General features: G+C 37.0%; 1 protein-coding gene across 5 annotated transcripts in view; it reads right to left on the bottom strand.

Moving 5' to 3' along the window:
* The window catches only part of ank2b (ankyrin 2b, neuronal), an 88,929-nt gene that overhangs the window by 48,887 nt on the left and 22,033 nt on the right, over nucleotides 1-18,009 (bottom strand). For all 5 annotated transcript variants that reach the window (XR_010915733.1, XM_067523809.1, XM_067523810.1 and 2 more), the window contains exons 7-20: nucleotides 17,437-17,460; nucleotides 14,987-15,085; nucleotides 13,790-13,888; nucleotides 13,351-13,449; nucleotides 7,698-7,895; nucleotides 7,489-7,587; nucleotides 6,499-6,597; nucleotides 6,265-6,363; nucleotides 5,971-6,168; nucleotides 3,697-3,795; nucleotides 2,309-2,407; nucleotides 632-829; nucleotides 288-386; nucleotides 11-109 (exon numbers count right to left, since the gene is read on the bottom strand). Coding sequence is in view for 4 of the 5 variants with exons in the window: in XM_067523809.1 (XP_067379910.1) it covers nucleotides 11-109; nucleotides 288-386; nucleotides 632-829; nucleotides 2,309-2,407; nucleotides 3,697-3,795; nucleotides 5,971-6,168; nucleotides 6,265-6,363; nucleotides 6,499-6,597; nucleotides 7,489-7,587; nucleotides 7,698-7,895; nucleotides 13,351-13,449; nucleotides 13,790-13,888; nucleotides 14,987-15,085; nucleotides 17,437-17,460 (1,608 nt within the window). In the remaining variant the exon portion in view is untranslated. The remainder of the gene's footprint in view (nucleotides 1-10; nucleotides 110-287; nucleotides 387-631; nucleotides 830-2,308; nucleotides 2,408-3,696; nucleotides 3,796-5,970; nucleotides 6,169-6,264; nucleotides 6,364-6,498; nucleotides 6,598-7,488; nucleotides 7,588-7,697; nucleotides 7,896-13,350; nucleotides 13,450-13,789; nucleotides 13,889-14,986; nucleotides 15,086-17,436; nucleotides 17,461-18,009) is intronic.

The raw sequence follows: 18,009 nt of genomic DNA on the forward strand, positions 1-18,009 counted from the left end.
AATTCAGTACCTTGGTCTTGGCATTAACGCTGGCACCATTCTGAAGCAGGAAGTTCACCATCTTAGCGTTTCCATAGTGACATGCTACAATAAGGGGGGTGTAACCCAACTGAAAGACAACAGCAAATTTGATAAATTTCTACAATTGTGAATTTAAAATACCACACACACATCTTAGTAAGGATGAGAATTGCATCAGATTGGGAGATAACATTGAATAATACTCTCTAATAATCGGAGGGTATTAAGATACATGCAGAAACTGAAAATAGTGTAAACGTTGATACTTTGGTTTGCTGGTCCAGGTTGGCTCCATTTCTGGCGAGGATCTCGGCAACAGCCACTTTGTCCTCCTGTGCTGCCAGATGGAGGGCTGTCAGACCGCTCTGCATGAAGAACAGACACAAAACAGTTCAGAGCAGACAAACCACATTTTGTCCATTTGCCCTTTTCAGATATGTTAATATAGCCAATGTGACACTGTGAAGATACATTTGGCCCTACAATCTTCAGATTTCATTAATCTGAATGAGAGGCTTATTGGATTTATATGGATTTGCACTAGTAAGTGCATTTTCTGTTACTTTTTTTCTGAGACGCAATGCAAAACCAACTTAGGCTTCTTCATTACCTTCGTGGGTATGTTGACCTGGGCTTCCTTGTTCATGAGCAGGGCTGCCATTTCGGCATGGCCCTCCTGGGAAGCCAGGTGGAGTGGAGTGACACCCTGCTTGGTAAGAATGTTGGTATCAGCTCCGTACTGCAGCAGGACTGTGGCTATTTCCATCTGGTTCTTCTTAGCAGCGATGTGAAGAGGAGTGTAGCCATTCTGCTCCATGACAAGGAAAAGAAAATTGTGTCACTGCTGCTGCAAAAGTTATATTGGACTGATTATTGATTGTTGTTGCCAAACTGTTATCGAGCATCCATTTAACCAATATCCCACTGATCTAAAGCCTGATGCTATTTATGCACCGCTATCCCTCTTCAGTATTGTCAATATATCTGTTAACAATACATCTATTCATACTATTGCATTAGGTCACATGTTCCTTTATTACCATTATTACACACAGTAATATATTCTGGCTCCATTCCACATACTTACCAAATACTTAAACACCAAATGTGTTTTAATCCTTGATTAAAAATAGTCCCTAACAAAAGCACTATTGGCTGTTGTTTAAGTAATGTTGGATAAAAAAAAGACAGTGACCAACTGCTGAAGGAAATGACTGAGAAATTAAATTACAGATTTTATAATAGAGCCAAAAAGTAAATTTTTTAAATTCTAAATCCAGAGCTTTTAACATTATCTCATGGTTTTCCTCAGCCACACATTTCTTTGTCACTTGACAACAGGTGACAACTCCATGCTGACTATTTTTCTTTATGATAGTGGTGAACAGTAGCTGAGTACATTTAGGGTGTAGTTTTGATGGATTTTGACATTTGGATCATTTCCATTCTTTGACTTCACTACAGTTCAGAAACAAATAGAAGTTTTACTTTACAACAATAATTTGATACAGACCCCAATTGTTAAATGCACAAGCTAAGCAGAACGTATGTAAGTAATTCAAATGATTATTAGACTAAAACATGTCACCATATTTTAAAATAGTGTATGACGTTAATAAAATCAGCTGCCACATTAAAGTCCTGAACACATAATTCAATAATCGAATAACATAATTATAGATGTGTAATTAATCATTTTGCCTAAATGACTTTAACCAATTCTGTTTTAATTTGACCTGAAAAACATTTTGAATGCAGGACTTTTAATTGTAACAGCGCATTTCTCACCTACTTCTTTAACTTAAAACTTACAGAAACTCTAAGTATTTAACTTAAATTAAACTATTTATTCGGTGTTAAATTGTAGTTAATCAGAATCGTAAAAAGTCTTGTGTCGAACTAAAATGAAAGACAGATTTATATTACTTCTCATTCTAAAATAAGAACGTTGTAATTGTACGGCCAGGTACAAAAATGTAATTAACACCTTTTTTGTGTGTTTCCATGAATTACGGTTCTCCTTACTGGAGACAAGTGATTCTGAAGCTGATTCCAACTCTGTCTACTCATATCCATGAGATACTTTGACTGTGCTGTATGACTGATGTACAACTTTTAGGAAACAATGTTTTTGTTTGAACTGTGGAAACACTGGAAATGACTAACTCAGAATTTCTGGGTACGCTAACAATTTAAGCATGTCGATAGACTTTCCAGGGATCGACACTTGCCCTTCTGTCAGCCTCAGCAGAATGCGTCAAGACAGCTGTTCACTGTGGACTCTCACCTTGACCATGGTGTGGGGGGATGCTCCTTTGTCCAAAAGCAGGAGCGCCACCTTCTGGTTATCATAATGTGCTGCAACATGTAGCGGGGTGAGGCCATTCTGTAAGGGATGGATGGTGAGTGCACATGGATTTAACAGTATTTAGTGCAGTGTGAAGCCACTGACACCCCACACAAAGTGTGTTAAAGGGACTGCACATTGAGATGAATTAGAGTAAGATTAGATAACAAAAGCTGGGCGATCATTTAATGTGACACAAAGAAAACGTTGATGTAAAAAAAAGGCTTATGTTATGTGTTTTCTGGTATAAGTTGTAGTCAATCCAAATGAAGAAATCATTTGATTTCATTCAAACTAGGCTTGCTGGTGATGTTGTAATCAACTTAACCTCAATGTAGAGAATTAGCAAAATTGAACTTCACATAGAAAAGTAGCCCCAGGAAAAGTGCTCCTAAAACCTTTAATAACAGTATAAACTGTTGCTCGCATTATAAACTAAAGAGAAAGCATATGACATGATTATTTATATATTACACCGTACTCTGCTGTCTTGTAAAAAAAACTACTTGCACAAAAGTGGGGACATTATGCAAACAGGAAATAAAAAATAAATGATTTACCAATTATTCGAAACATATTTTTGATAGTAAAAAATTACATTTCAGATTTTCAAACTAAAAAATGTGTCTTTTTAAAATTAATGTTAATTTTGAACTAACAAACATTTCTGAAAACCACTGTCACTGTACACAGTGTGTTGCTATAAGTTAAAATGTATTATCTACTGTATAAACAAGATCCAGAAACTATGCCACTTTTTCTTAGCCCTAGGTCATTTAAATTGGACGGAGGTCAAGTGGAAATTTGTCCTGTGGTCTGACGTGTCAAGGTCTGAATTACTTTTTGGATGCTAAAGAGAAGAGGCATCATCTGACTTGCACATTTCAAAAAGCAGTGATAGTGTGGGGGGCATTAATGAACACAGCATGGTAAGTTATACATCTGCGAAGACTCCATTGACTCTGAAGAATATACAGTTACTGTATTAATGTTGGAGCAACACATGCTGTCATTCAGAAAAGACAGCGATCAAGGGAACAGTGGTAAACATGCAACAGAGATTTGTTGCTGCCATCAAATTCAATTATATTATTATATATATTTTTAAAAACAAACCTTTGGTCGATGGGTGGCCACTCTACCAACTGAGCCACTGCCGCCCCTCTACTTACAGTCGAATTATTTCTTATTATAATATCTGACCACCTAATTTTTAAAAAATTACATTCAAATATAGGTTTCAAATTATTAGCAATTCATTGCACTTTTTTAGAAAGTTTTTTGGATTAAATGATGATAGTTAGAATGTTCTTATTTAGGATGCATACCTTCCCCGCAGAATCTGGAGGAGCACGACGCTGCAGCAGAAGTTTGGCTACATCTAGGCTTCCATACTTGGAGGCCACATGTAAGGGAGTAAAACCTTTCTATAAAGAAGCAAAACAAGATACAAATATTAGAATTGTACTTCAGGACAGTGACTTGAAAAGAAATTGTCAGGTCAGCCTTTAAACTGTACTAAAGACGCTGATGGGGGAAAAACATGCACTTTAAACTCCTAAGCCAACACAGCGCAAGTCGAGAAGGTATTATCATTTTTCTACTATATTGATTTTGTAAGATACAAAAGAAAGCTACAAATTTAAACTACTGTACAATCTTTTCTTTGGTCTACGGTACAACATGTTATCACATATGATTCCCCCAGGCCTAACAAACATTACACCAGCCTACAGACTAATGAGATGCACAATAACATTATACTAAACGTATTGAATTCCACTTCACTTTACAACAAAGCTTTTAATGTTCCTGGTTTTGTTGTTGCTTCTTAATGCTATTTAACGCCACATTGAGCCTTGTTTCGAGGTTTCTTCCGTTAAAGGGAATTACTTTCTCTCCTCTGTTGCCTAGGGATGCTCACGGGGGATTTGTTGTATCTGTTTATTCTCAACTTTATTATGTAAGGTGCCTTGAAATGACTTTGTTGTGAATTGGCACTATATGAACTAGACTGAATTGAATTGAATTGAACAATACACTCCACAATTGCGCCAGCAGAGGGGGCACTTTAACTGTTTTTCTTAGAATGACAAAAGCCACGTGACCAGTGTTTATGACCCAGCCCTGTGCCAAGGGAGCTCTCCTTTGTCAAACCGTGAATCATATCTGATGTAATAATTGGTTCCGTAAAAAATCAAAAAAACAAAGAATAAAAAGTAATAAGATCAGAGAGCAGAGACAAGTCTGTGTAAGCTGGTGGCTGTTGTAAGATTGTATAAGCATGTAGCACATTACGGTCGAGGACTGTTAGGAACATGGTTGGATGGATGGAGGGTTATGCTTGCATGGCAACAACTTTTCCTGCCTTGGTTTATGCAGAGACAGCAGCACGCTTTCTCCCCAGAGAGAGACCAAGAAGAGAGACATGAAGAGAAGAAAACAGGAGAAACACTAATCCTGATAAACTCACAGAGTGCTTTGTCTCCCCATTCACATTATAGGAATTTACCAAAGGACTAATCTTTGCTGGATTGAATGCACAGAGAAAATAGTGACTATATAGCATCCTGTGATAAAAACCTGCAAACTGATGATGATAAATCACTTTAGTGTGTTCAGGTTTTCATGCACATTTTAGAGGAACGCAGCAGCTCTGGAACCCTATCAATCATTTAGGAAAAGTGGGTCAAACAGACTGAGACCTCCAAATACAATCATACTGTACACTCTTTATCTCAGGCCCCATGTGAGCATGACATAGGGCCTATCTAACATTTGGAACATATATTTTTTGTCTTCAGCATACATATGGTGGTAAGTGCCTGCTACTGCAAATGGTTTAGTGTAAGTTAGTGTTTCTAATTTCACAATGGCTTTAATAAGGCAGCTCAAAGGAGGCCCATGTTCTAAATTATCAGTTGCATTATGGGAAGTGTAGACTACAGGCTTTTAAGGCATCTTGTAAACTGAGAAAAAGAAAAGCAAGCCTTATTTGACATATTGTTTTTTTCCTTCTGGTTTCTATATCTCCTTTACATGTATAGAAGTGAAGTAGAAACATAGTTTCTAATGACTTTTATAAGCTTTTATAAGTAGAAACATTGTTTCTACTTCAAAACGAGGATTATTATGCCCCTGACAGAGTGAAAGGGACCGAGTAAGTAGGTATGTATGTTTTTATTAGAGCAGCTTAACAAAATGAATGAAATGTATCCGTCCTCAAGTGACGCTACTATTAAGTTCGTTATTTTTTATTTATTTTCAGTGTGAACTTCATGAAAAGTGAAACCATGCAGTAGAAGATTAGGGTACCAGGATGGTTTTGACTGTTTCATTTGTCAGTATCTTTTCTAAATACAGACTTTATGCTACTTTATGACTCAAATCCAAACATTTTGCTTAAGTAGATGTTGTATGTGCCCAGCTGTGTGTAGTGTTTTAGGTGGCTCATGTTACTGTAGGTGTGTTTACTTCTACAAAAGGATGAAGGGAGAGAGAAGAGATATAAACTTATTTTTACACAGATCATTAAAGCATCAACCTCTAAACATTGTTTCAGGCGTTGACCGTTGACACTAATTGCTCTTCCGCTCACTCACCTTGGTGGCCAGTGAGTGTGAAGCCCCCGCCTCCAGCAGCACAGAGGCTGTCTCTACCTGCCCCTCCCTGGCAGAGATGTGGAGTGGTGTGTAGCCATTGGTTGTAGCGGCATCAGGATGGGCCATGTGTTGCAGCAGCAGCTGGACAATCTCTGTTTTTCCCAGACGGGAAGCAATGTGGAGGGGAGTCTGGTCCTCCTGAGGATAACACAGTGGAGCCATAATGAGCACAGTAAAAAGCAACTGATTCCTTATGTGACAAAACTAAAAACTCTTTCACAACAGTATTCTCACCCGTGCTCGTGCATCCACCATCGCCCCATTTCTCAGCAGGCATCTGACCACCTCCACCTGACCTGCTCTGGCTGCCATGTGTAATGCTGTTTCACCACGCTGTTCACAAAAGGCGTTGGATGAGTTGAACGCATACAAGCACATACAGTATTCAAACCAAATCATCGGTCCTTGAAGCAAATTTAAAAGAACTACATTCCTTGAGAATTAATTATTATGCTCTGTGTCACTCACAATATTGCTGACGTCAGGCGAGGCGCCATTCTGCAGCAGCAACAGGACAATGTTCAGGTGTCCCATGAATGCTGCTACATGGATGGGAGTCAAACCAGACTAAACAGGGACATAGGTGAAAGGGTGAAACAAGAAATAATATAGATGAACAATTTATAAAAAACATTATACTTTGTTCCATCGTATCCAATTATGTATCTGAGAGCAGTTATTCTAAACGTTACTATGATGATACCAACTGCAGCATGAATTATTACCTTATAGCATTATGTACAAATAGCTGACTGGTTTCAAGGAGCTATGAAATAACACATAAATAACAAAAATGTGTCTTGATTCATTAGCAATAAAATGCATCCTGTTTTATTTGGTTTTGGATTTTTTTGTTGTCTTGGGGTTTTGCTGCTATGATTTTATTAATGGGAGTTAATGCAAACTAGTATATAATTATAAAAAAATATATAAAAAACAATTATAAAAAAAAAAACAGTCCATCAAACATTATCATTTAATTGTCATTTGTGGTCACAGTGACTGAAGACTGTTTTAGTTTTGTATGCAAATGTTAGCATCACACATTTTGAAATGAAGAAATGCAGACTGCAGACAAATAAGGGACGAGAGAAGACTCAATGTTGATTTTAGTGTCTGTATGCTGAAAGCTGGGGACACACAAAGTCTACCTAAGACTTTCAAAGACTAAGCCAGTTTAAATTTAAACACTGTTTCCAATAGCCTTCACAGATCCCTTGTCAATGCTGTTCTAGAAGGAGCACACACCTGGCAGCTAGAGTGTTGGCAGAACTAACAGACAAACCAAATAAATTAATCAGTGACGTGCATTAGAAGTGAGATCCTGTATGGACAAGTGTGGACAATGCAGACTGTAGAGCCTATAGAGGAAAATGGAGGTAAAATAAAGCAAAGCTAACTTTGAGTCAAGCTATAGTTAGTCTAGATCTCCCTTAGTGTTGTATATGTGTGAAGTACCTCTGTGATGGCCTGGATAGAGGCGCCGTATTTGACGAGCAGCTCCATCACCTTTACACGATTTTTCTTGCAGGCTATGTGCAGAGGAGTAAACCCATTCTGCAGAGAAAACATGGCACACGCATAGAGTAAATAACTCAATCTATAAAGGTTATACACAGCTAGATCAGATATTACTTCTGAAGTTACACATTATCTTTGTATCGTACTAGTGCCCTGGCGTTGGGGTTGGCCCTTTTGTCCAGCAGCAGTTTGGTGACTCTGTAATGACCACAATGTGCTGCCACATGGAGCGCTGTCAGGTAGTCCAATGTGACATCATCAACAGGCGCCTTATGCTGCAGAAGGTGTTTGACACATTCAACATGGTCACCTTGTGCTGCCATGTGTAGAGGAGAAAGCCCATTCTGCAAAGTAAAGAAAGGGTTGTTTAGCTTGATAGAAACAAGAGCCAGGAAATTCTTTTTTTTTTTGAATGAACACCTAACAATACAATAAATAACAATAACAACAATGTACAACATTATCATACTTCTTAAATCCCTCCCCCCCAAACAGATCTAGTTAAATATGAAAGCGGGCTTCTTTAGGCTGCAAAAGCAATATTTTTTACTGAAAAGAAACAACTACATAGCAACTAGCTTATAAATAAAGTTTACCATTTAACCTCTAAGTAGCCATAATGTTTTCTTAGTTGGAGAAGACGAACAGCTAAGAGGAGCTTTATCATTTCGTGCTTTAGTCACACCCTAGACCTTGTCCTTACATAAGGCCTTGAAACTGATAACTTAACAGTATTTTCTCATAATTGTCTTCTGTCTGACCATTTTCTTACAATAATGGACTATACAGCAGTTAGAAAACAAGAATCTCATTAACGCTGGAAAAACTGTTTAAAAAAAACCAAAAAGCTCTCAGTGATGCCAGAACAACATATTATTCATCATTAATAGAAGAAAACAAGAACAACCCCCAGTTTCTGTTCAGCACTGTAGCCAGGCTGAGCCATAGTTCTGTTGAGACTAGTTTTCTCTTAACTCTGAGCAGCAATGACTTCATGACTTTCTCTATGAATAAAATTGTAGCTATTAGAGAAAGAATTCACCAGATCCTTCCCCCAAATATTACAGATAGATCTTCGTACAACAGTGCCACAATCATCAATAAGGCCCCAATCCCTCTTAGACTATCAATATCTAATCTTCCCTTTATTTCTAAAATACTTGAAAAAGTATTTTCAAAGCAATTATTTGACCATCTTGTGCAAGAAATAATTTCTTTTAAGACTTGACAGTCATGATTTAGAGTCATAGTACAGAAACAGCACTGGTAAAAGTCACCAACGATCTTCTAATGGCCTCAGATAATGGACTCGTCTCTATACTTGTTAGATCTTAGTGCTGCATTCGATACCATTGATCATAACATTTTATTACAGAGACTAGAACATGAAATTGGGATTAAAGAACCTGCACTAGGTTAGGTTTAAATCTTATTTATCTGATAGATTTCAATTTGTTCATGTTAATGATGAATCCTCCATGCACACAAAGGTTAGGTATGGAGTTCCACAAAGCTCTGTGATAGGACCAATACTTTTTACTTTATATATGTCTCCTTTAGGCAACATAATTAGAAAACACTCCATAAATTTCTACTGCTATGCTGGTGATACCCAGCTATATTTATCTATGGAACCAGATGAAAAAACCAGTTAACCAAGCTTCAAGCCTACAAGACATAAAGGCCTGGATGTCCCATAATTTCTTATTTCTAAACTCAGACAAAACTGAAGTCATAGTATTTGGGCCCAAAAATCTCAGAGACATGATGTCCAACCATATTGTTACTCTAGATGGCATAAGTCTGGCCTCCAGTACTACTGCAAGGAACCTTGGAGTTATTTTTGATCAGGATTTGTCCTTTACCTCACATATAAAACAAATCTCTAGAACAGCCTTCTTCCACCTACAGAACATTGCCAAAATTAGGAGATGTCCGTCCACCCTGAGCCTGGTTATGCTGGAGGTTTCTTCCGTTAAAGGGAGTTTTTCCTCTCCACTGTTGCCTAGTGCTTCCTCAAGGGGGATTTGTTGGGTTTTCTCTATACATCTTTATAGTCTTGAATTTATCCTGTAAAGTGCGTTGAGATTCCTACATTTATATAATGCCAATTCACAGTTGGATTGAAAATTGAATTGAAATTGTACTGCCCACACGCAACTGTTGGGTAACACTTTGGTCATTACAATATTTTGATATTTTGATATCAAAATATATCAAATGTTTCTGTGATAAATGCAGCTTTTAATAGTTTTGGTTTCAATTTCATACTACAGAGACACAGTACTACAGAGTGAAAAAGTTTACACGCACTTATGATAAAATGGCAAAATAAGTACAATAACGAATGTTGTTGTTAGCTAGTACAAATGTTACTTTACTATCATAAGTAACAAAATGGTGATGGAGTGCATAAAAATAAAGTCAGTGCATCCCTATTGATAAACTATATATGGAATTAACATTTAATTTTAATAGTTATCTATTTATAATCAGGTGACTCAATGTTTGATGAGAGGCACCAGGTGTGGTAAATTGGACTCAAATTTTAAATATAGAAGTGGCCTGTCTTAATGGTTTGCTGAGAGCAACAAAAATAATAGAATCAGGAAAACTGCTTTCAGAAAACCTTAAAATGAGATTGGTCAATCTTCACAAAGCTGGAGGGAATAACAAATATTTAAAAGTGTTTAGGGATATCAGTATCAACTCTTAAAACTATATTCCAGTTATTGAAGAAATTTGGACAGAGTAGCTGAAAGAGACTTTAGAGGCAACTGGAATAAAAGTCCACTTTTCCAAATCCAAAGGTAGTTTGCACAAGTTTGGCAGCATCCTTGTAGTATGCTAAGGAGCATGTGAATAAACCAAGATTGTTTGGTCTCATGAGACTAATGCTGAATTATTTGGTCATTATTTGCACAGGTATGTGTGGAGAGAAACACAATTCCCACAGTCAAACACGGTGGAGTTTCTGATGTGTTGGGGGTAAATTTTTGCATCAGGCACTGAAGCTATTCGTTGGAAGGAAGAATGAATGCAGCCCAATATCCGACGATTTAAAATCCAAGCCACCTACCGTCCATTAAAAAGCTAAAAATGCGGAGGCGGTGGCTCCTTCAACAAGACAGTCCAAATCCTGTTCCTGTGTTTAGTTGTCCTCATTTTTCCCAGCTTTATTTCCTGCCCTTGACTTTTATTTTGTTGCTCCTCCTGTGCCACTTCTTGGTAACAATCCCTTTCGTCCTGATTTGTTTCACCTGCTCCCCTGTCCTTTTAAACCTGGCTCTCCCTTCAGTCTGGTTCCAGTTTGTCCTGTGTTCTTTTTTTGTTGCTCCCTGTTACTTTGCCATCTGCCTTATTGTGCTGCCTGTTCCTGGATCTCACTGGTTTGGACTCATCTCTCTGCTCTGCCTGATCCCTGTTTTTGGACTCTGTTTGGTTTTAGTCTGTGGTTTAGTTACTCTTTTGTTATGTTGTTGCCTTAGTTTATCCTCAACTGTCAGTTCATATTCCCCCCGACTTTTTTTTTTTTAAATTTGTGTTCACATTTGCCTTATTGCCTATAATACCCTTTTACTTTGAACCTCCCCCTTGCTGTCTCCTAAGTTAGGTCCTTGAAAATAACTTGCACAAAGCAATGATATAGGGATAACTTTAAAATATAAGGTGAATGTTTTACCAGGGCCTTCCAAGTCTGTAGACTTAAATATCATTGAAAACCTGTAGATTTGTGGAAACCATTAAATGGCAGACAACAAGCAATCTGGTAGACGTGGAACAATTATGCTATTAATAATATGTTAAAACTGCAGTCAGCAAAAGTTAGTGCCCCCTCTTTTAACCAATTTTTTTGTGTGTATAAACATAAAATCATCTGATAGTAGCAGGTTTTGCTACTTGGCAAATACAACCCCAGATGAGCTTTTTGTTTATTTTTTTTTTTTTTCAAGTCAAAAAGAGAATGTTAATACCAAGAACCCCCTTTCAGTTTACATAACATTTAAAGAGGTAAGTTGCGGCCAAGAGTTAATCGTTAGCCCTTGATTAACAGACCTGCAGACCCCCATAAAAGTAGTAGTTTTGGCAGTTTGCCGGTCTGGAGCACTTAGGTATGCCAAGAATTGTTGCTGCACATGAATCTAGAAAGGGTTATAAATCAATTTCCAAACAATTGGAGGTCAATGTTTTACATTGAGAAAGGTGATTAACAAGTTTAAAGCATTCAAAACAGATGCCAATCTTTACGGGAGTAGATGTTCTACTGAATACAAGGGCTACATCTCAGACCCTGCAGGCTTCACTGAGCATGTTAAACATTAAAGCAAAGGAAAAAGACACTTCTGCCCAAAAATAACACACAACTGAGGTTCACAAAACTGCATCCGAACAAACCAGACTTCTGGAACAATATCCTATGGATAGATGAGACCAAGGTGGACTTGACTGGCCTTAATGCCCAGCAAAATCCAAACACAGCATTATAGCTGAAACCCCTCATACCCGCTGTGAAGCACATTGGTGAAGTTGTGATGATTTGATCTTGTTTTGCCTTCATTGAATAGATCATAAACTCTTCACTACACTAGAGTATTATAGAGGCAAATGTGAGGAAATCTGTCCAACAGCCAAAGCTTGGTAGAAATTGGGTCAAGCAACAGGGCAATAATCTGAAGTCAAGTTATACCAGAAAATAAAGGAATAAAGATTCTGGAATGGCCTAGTCAGAGTGCAGACCTCAACTCAATTGAAATGCAGTGGTAAGAGTGCTGTGCACAGGCAAATGCCCAAAATCCTCTGAAAGGATGTTCAATGAATGAATGTTCATTAATCCTCTTAAACTTCTCTCTGACTTTACTACATTAAAAACATTCTCTGCTTCTAGCTGGAAAACTTTGGAAAACTGACATTTATGTACATATAATACGTGAAAATCACTCCACAATGATGTGACAGGTTGACAAAGTCAGACAGGAAACAAGCATTTTAAGTTATTGCTGCCAAAGATGGATCTACAATTTATTGAAGCGTGGAAGGGAAATTTGTATTGCCTGCATTTTTAATTTATTTCTTGCATTCACATTTGTTAATAATTAATAATGATAATATTGGCTCGGTGAAAATGTGTTTATGTGGTTGTTTATCTCAGGTTGTATTATGTAATACTAAAACCTGCATACTAGAATCATTTTTCACACAAAAAACATTAAAAGAGGGGAGGAGAACTTTTGCACATGACTGTACATCTAAAAGGATATAAATGCTGCTCAGAGGTGTTTTAAAAAAGTGTTTAAAGGAGGCCATTAAAGCAAAGGAAGCACATGCAAAAAATTCATAGAGGGAGAAAAATCTCTGTTCTGATATAATTTTCAATATTTTACTATAGCTTTCCATTTTTACACTCCTTGACCATTCTGACCAAACAATATTGTAAAGAAACATTTACAATGGCTAAATGACCATCAAATATTAAAATTTTTAATAATTCTTTGTTTTACTCTTTTTGCCATTTCAGAGTAAGAAGAGGTTTAGGACACAGATTGTAATTTGGGAAGAAATATAACTGCCAAAGACTCCTAAGCTAGAATGTCACTGATCGGTAGAACCTAGAGTCACTTTGTGTTAAACAGTAGTTTTAACTTGGACAGTAACCTTAGTACTGTAAATTATACATTTGTTGGTCAAATGTTTCTCTAACCATTTTCTTTGCCTTTGCCCCTTTCACAGTCACTGCCAGTCTGTTTAAGCTGAGCAGCTTCCGGGTGAATCAGGTAAAAGGTGATTGGACATGTTACACACCTTGGTCCTGGCCAGTAAGGGTGCTCCTCTCTCCAGCAGCAGCTCAACAGCTGTATCATGTCCACTCCGTGCTGCACAGTGCAGGGGTGTTAAACCATCCTGAAGAAGACACACTGTCATTTCCAACATGGAGACAACTCACTCTATACTGACTTTATACTGACCTGGAAAGAATTTTTTTTTTTTAACTTATGTCTGTGTTCTATGAAGTGCCATTTTTTTTTACCAAGACAGTCATTTCAAATGACATTTGTAGCCAGGTTAGTTTTGTAGAAGCATTCAAATGTTGCCAATGACTAACCCATGCTATTGTTGTATGAGTCAAATAATTCCTGTCCTGCTTTAATTCACAAGGAACAACAACATTTAGTTTGTAACAATGACATTAAATCATAATCTGTTATCACTAATGGGGATGATAGTAATGGCCTATACTCACCCTTGTTTTAGCATCAATCTGAGAGCTGCGGTCCAGTAACAGACGAACCATGTTGGTGTTTCCACGCTTAGAGGCCACGTGAAGGGGAGTTATCCCATTCTGCAGAGAGAACAAAATATGTTTTAATAATATGTATTTGGTCTAGTCAAGCCAGAAACCATCTAAAACTCTCTATGGCATCTTGTGTTATCCAACATAGGATGGGTGCCCACCATCCAACACGGGGGGATTTAGGATCAACCACCTTTCAATCCAGCGAGACTCAGGAGAATGCTTCTGAACTACAAATGTGTGCTTTTTTTCTTGTTTTCGCAAAGTTCAAGGGGATTATTGTTATTTTTATCTACGCTGTCAACATGGTTAAAATAGGACTCCTGGATTTATTTTCTATCCGAACTTAATAAAGGGAGAAAGTTCACATAAAATAGGTTTGATCAGAAATGAAAGTTGGCATAATGAATTGAGTAAGCAAGGCCTTTTTTAAAGCCATGTGCCTCGTGTCTTGAGGCTCCACAAGAAAATGAGGCCTCATTTAAAAAGGGCTTTGAGTGAGTGTTTGAGGTTGTGAAGAAACAAACACACACAGTGAGGCCTTAGAAGGTAAGTACAACAAAAACTTCATGTCCACGTATGTATGGCTACAACCTGACAGTAGGATCAGATTCAATTCAAATAATCCTAATTGGTTCAATACGTGTACTACCTATTTAACTGCAGTAGAAGACGCAAAATACTGATTCAGAAGGTATTTACACATAAACAGATTTAATATCTTTCGACTTCGGCACTGAATTGATGCTTGATTTATGCACATGATACGAATAAAGTTTTCCCTTGTAGATAACTGCTCAAAAGCACCCTAGCATTAAATGAATGCAATTAACATTAGTAAGTGACAGATGATTTCACCTTTTGATTTACCTTAGCTGATTTATACTTTTAAGTTTTGCTAAGAACACATGTGCACCTCTTTTTTTTTTTTTTAGCAGATTCACTTACAATCAACCTAATTGCTGTAGCCTGCAGTGTGCTGATGCACTTTGTTTAGGTTTCCAGTTTAAAACAATCATTTGCAAAGATTAAAGTAAATAGCTAATAGTAAATAGCCCAGAGATTTAATAGCCAACCGTTTTGTGCACATGTAGAATGAAATTGTCTTTAAGCGCACTGTTGAGACCAAGATAAGTTGTATCCTACCCTTGCTGTGAAGTCGACAGCTGCTCCTCGATTCAGCAAGAGTGTGGCCACATTGACGTTCCCATAGTGGGCAGCGATATGAAGGGGGGTAAATCCACTCTGGAATGGAGACAGGAAAGGGACAGACAAACAGAGAGGAGCATTAGCCTCAACTTCATGTCCTTGAACTCAGACTTGAGCCTTTTCACCTGAAGTCCTCCCAGCATGCAGCAGTCACATTAAGCATCACAGGTGAAAAATAACTACACTGAAAACATAAAATGTAGAAAAACACTTGAAATTAACAGATCTGAGAAGGTGTAAGTCAGAATATTGAGCACCCCTACAAACAACCCCAAACACACACAGACATGTCACTTCCATGCAGGTTATCAACCACAGAAACAAAAAGGCCTGTCTTTGGCTTCAAAAACCATTTTGAAATTTTTACATACAGGTACATACAGATTCTCATGAATACTGACATGAAGATGGACAAATATCAGCTACCCAAAATCAAATTATACTAAAATCATAAAGTGGCACATAACAAGGAGGGATCATTTCCCAACACCAAAGTGCACTATGTTAACTGTATGTCATAGAAGTACTAGAGTTAGCAATGAAAATTATATGAGAGAAGTTAGAAATTGCAGAGCAGGTTGGAATAGTTGTGAAATTCTTGCCTTACCTTGCCATTCTGTAAGTGTGGTCCGATTTAATGTGAAAAAGTTGTTTACAAAAGTGTAAAGAATACAGTGACTAACGTGATGGCTTCAAAACTTTACATAGTCAAAAGCTTAGAATGGTGCAAATGATGGTAGCGTGGATGCATCATGCTACTCAATGCAACTGTGTGCATTCTTTGGCCAAGCATATAATATATTTTAGAGCCTTAAAATCTTCCCATTCCATTATGGATTAACTCTTATTTTGTACTAGTACACAGGTAGATGCAAGTAATTAGAAAATATTCTATAACAAAGCATGCAACTTAAATAAGTAATTAGCAACCTGTAGTATGGTAGACCAAGACTGCCAACAATGAAACTAAATCATTTATTCAAATTTTTATTTTCTTTACGTACGATTGAAAATGCATATCTTCTGCCACAATCAATCATACATACATACCATAAAGAATGCCAAAATCAAAGTGATTATAAACTATTCGTCTTCTGTTTTAAATTGGTAAAATATACAAAACCTACATATGTAACTATTTATCTAATAAAGACAAAACGTAAAAAGCCATTTTCATAACCATTTTCCTAGGGTCAGGAAACAGAGACATGGTAAATGGTCTGCACTTATATAGTGCTTTTCACCCATTCGCACACCGATGGAAGACCGGTAGTAATGGACTATTTATCATTAAAGTTTTCATTTTATTTTGGATTCGGGAGTAACCATGCATTTTCAAGCATTATTTTTTTTATTTTTTTTTTTTCACCTAAGTGTAAGAAATTTAAAGCTGTCTAGACACTATGTATGTTTCAGACACTGTTGGATGGATTGAATAATGTATTGGCATTATTATGTTTTTACATTTCAAATCATTATATTGTCTGAGGGGGGCTCTGATTTTGACCACTTAATTTTAACACAATCGTCACCCTACTCGTAACAAACTTTGGGATCTTTGAAAATATATTTATTGAACAATCTTTTAAGGGTTTAAATATATTCCTCTAACTATCTGATAAGTCAGGATTAATTTCCTGAATAAAATTAGATTTTTTTGTATTTGCTGTATTTTTTTTTAAATAATAAGTATTATTATTTAATTATCTTTTGTTATTTTTGGCAGCTCGGGACATTCATACATTAGGAGCAGTATACTTTAATATTTGCAGTTACTTAAGCAATAATTTTTTAAACTACGCAATTCGTGGTGCATCTGTACAAACCATGCAGCATCATACGCAGACACATTTACAAGACAGACAAGCAATATGCATTCATAGCTGTTCCAAAAATGCACAACACAGTATTTATCAACTCAAAACTTTACAAGAGCAAATGCCATTATTTAAAATAAAACAAACAGTATTTAGTTATTCACGACAGTGTTTAGGTGACAAAAACAAAGACTTTATCAAGTGGTGACAAAATAAATATATAAACTATATATATATATATATATATATATATATATATATATATATATATATATATATAAAAATCAAAATGCAGACTATGATTAAACAAACTCTAAAACAAAAAAGGTAAATCAGTGTGTCCAGTGCCAAAGAGAGCCATTTTTCTCAGCCATGCATGGTGGCCTCATACCAAACCAACAGAAACTGTAGAACTTTAAAAACTGAACCAAATCATTTCTTTTACACTGTATACACCATGCAGTGCCATAAAAGTAAAAGAAATACATGGTGGGAAGAAATAAATGAGGAATAACAAAAGGATGGGACTGTATAGTAAATCTGTGGAGAATTTAAGGAACATGTGTATACCTCAGTAGTTCTATTGACCATCATCTGTAGCAGGAAGAATCAGGAAGGGAAACATTGGTTGAGTTAGGTTTACATAAAAATACACTGTGGTCAGATAGACAGTGGGTTAAAGGTGGCTGTGCAGTCAGATCCTAAGTGGGGTGGATCACTTAGTCATTTAGCGGACACTTTTATTCAAACCGATTTACTTTTAAGTAGCCGACATTTGGGGCAACTTTAGGGTTCAGTGTATTGTCCAGGGACACTTGACAGGTAGCCAGGAGGACAGCGAGTCAAACCACTGACGCTGTGGTTTATAGACTACTGCTCTATCAACTGAGCTACAGCTGCCCGCTTCTTTTTAAACTGCTGGGTTAAAATTGGGCAGAATTCTTACAGTATCTGCCCAGACTTAGTACACAAGATGTCAAGTTCGACAGAAGTGCAGATTTTCATAAAGCATAAGGTCTCCAAGAATTGGAACTAATGACTGATTTGATTATCAGTTAATCTCTTTGCATTTTGCTGCCGCTGCTTTGCTTGTTGTGGTATGACTAGTGACCTACGGAGTTAACTAACGCCGGGAAACTGGAG

The sequence above is a fragment of the Channa argus genome, chromosome 12 (assembly GCF_033026475.1).
Source record: "Channa argus isolate prfri chromosome 12, Channa argus male v1.0, whole genome shotgun sequence".
NCBI lineage: Eukaryota > Metazoa > Chordata > Actinopteri > Anabantiformes > Channidae > Channa > Channa argus.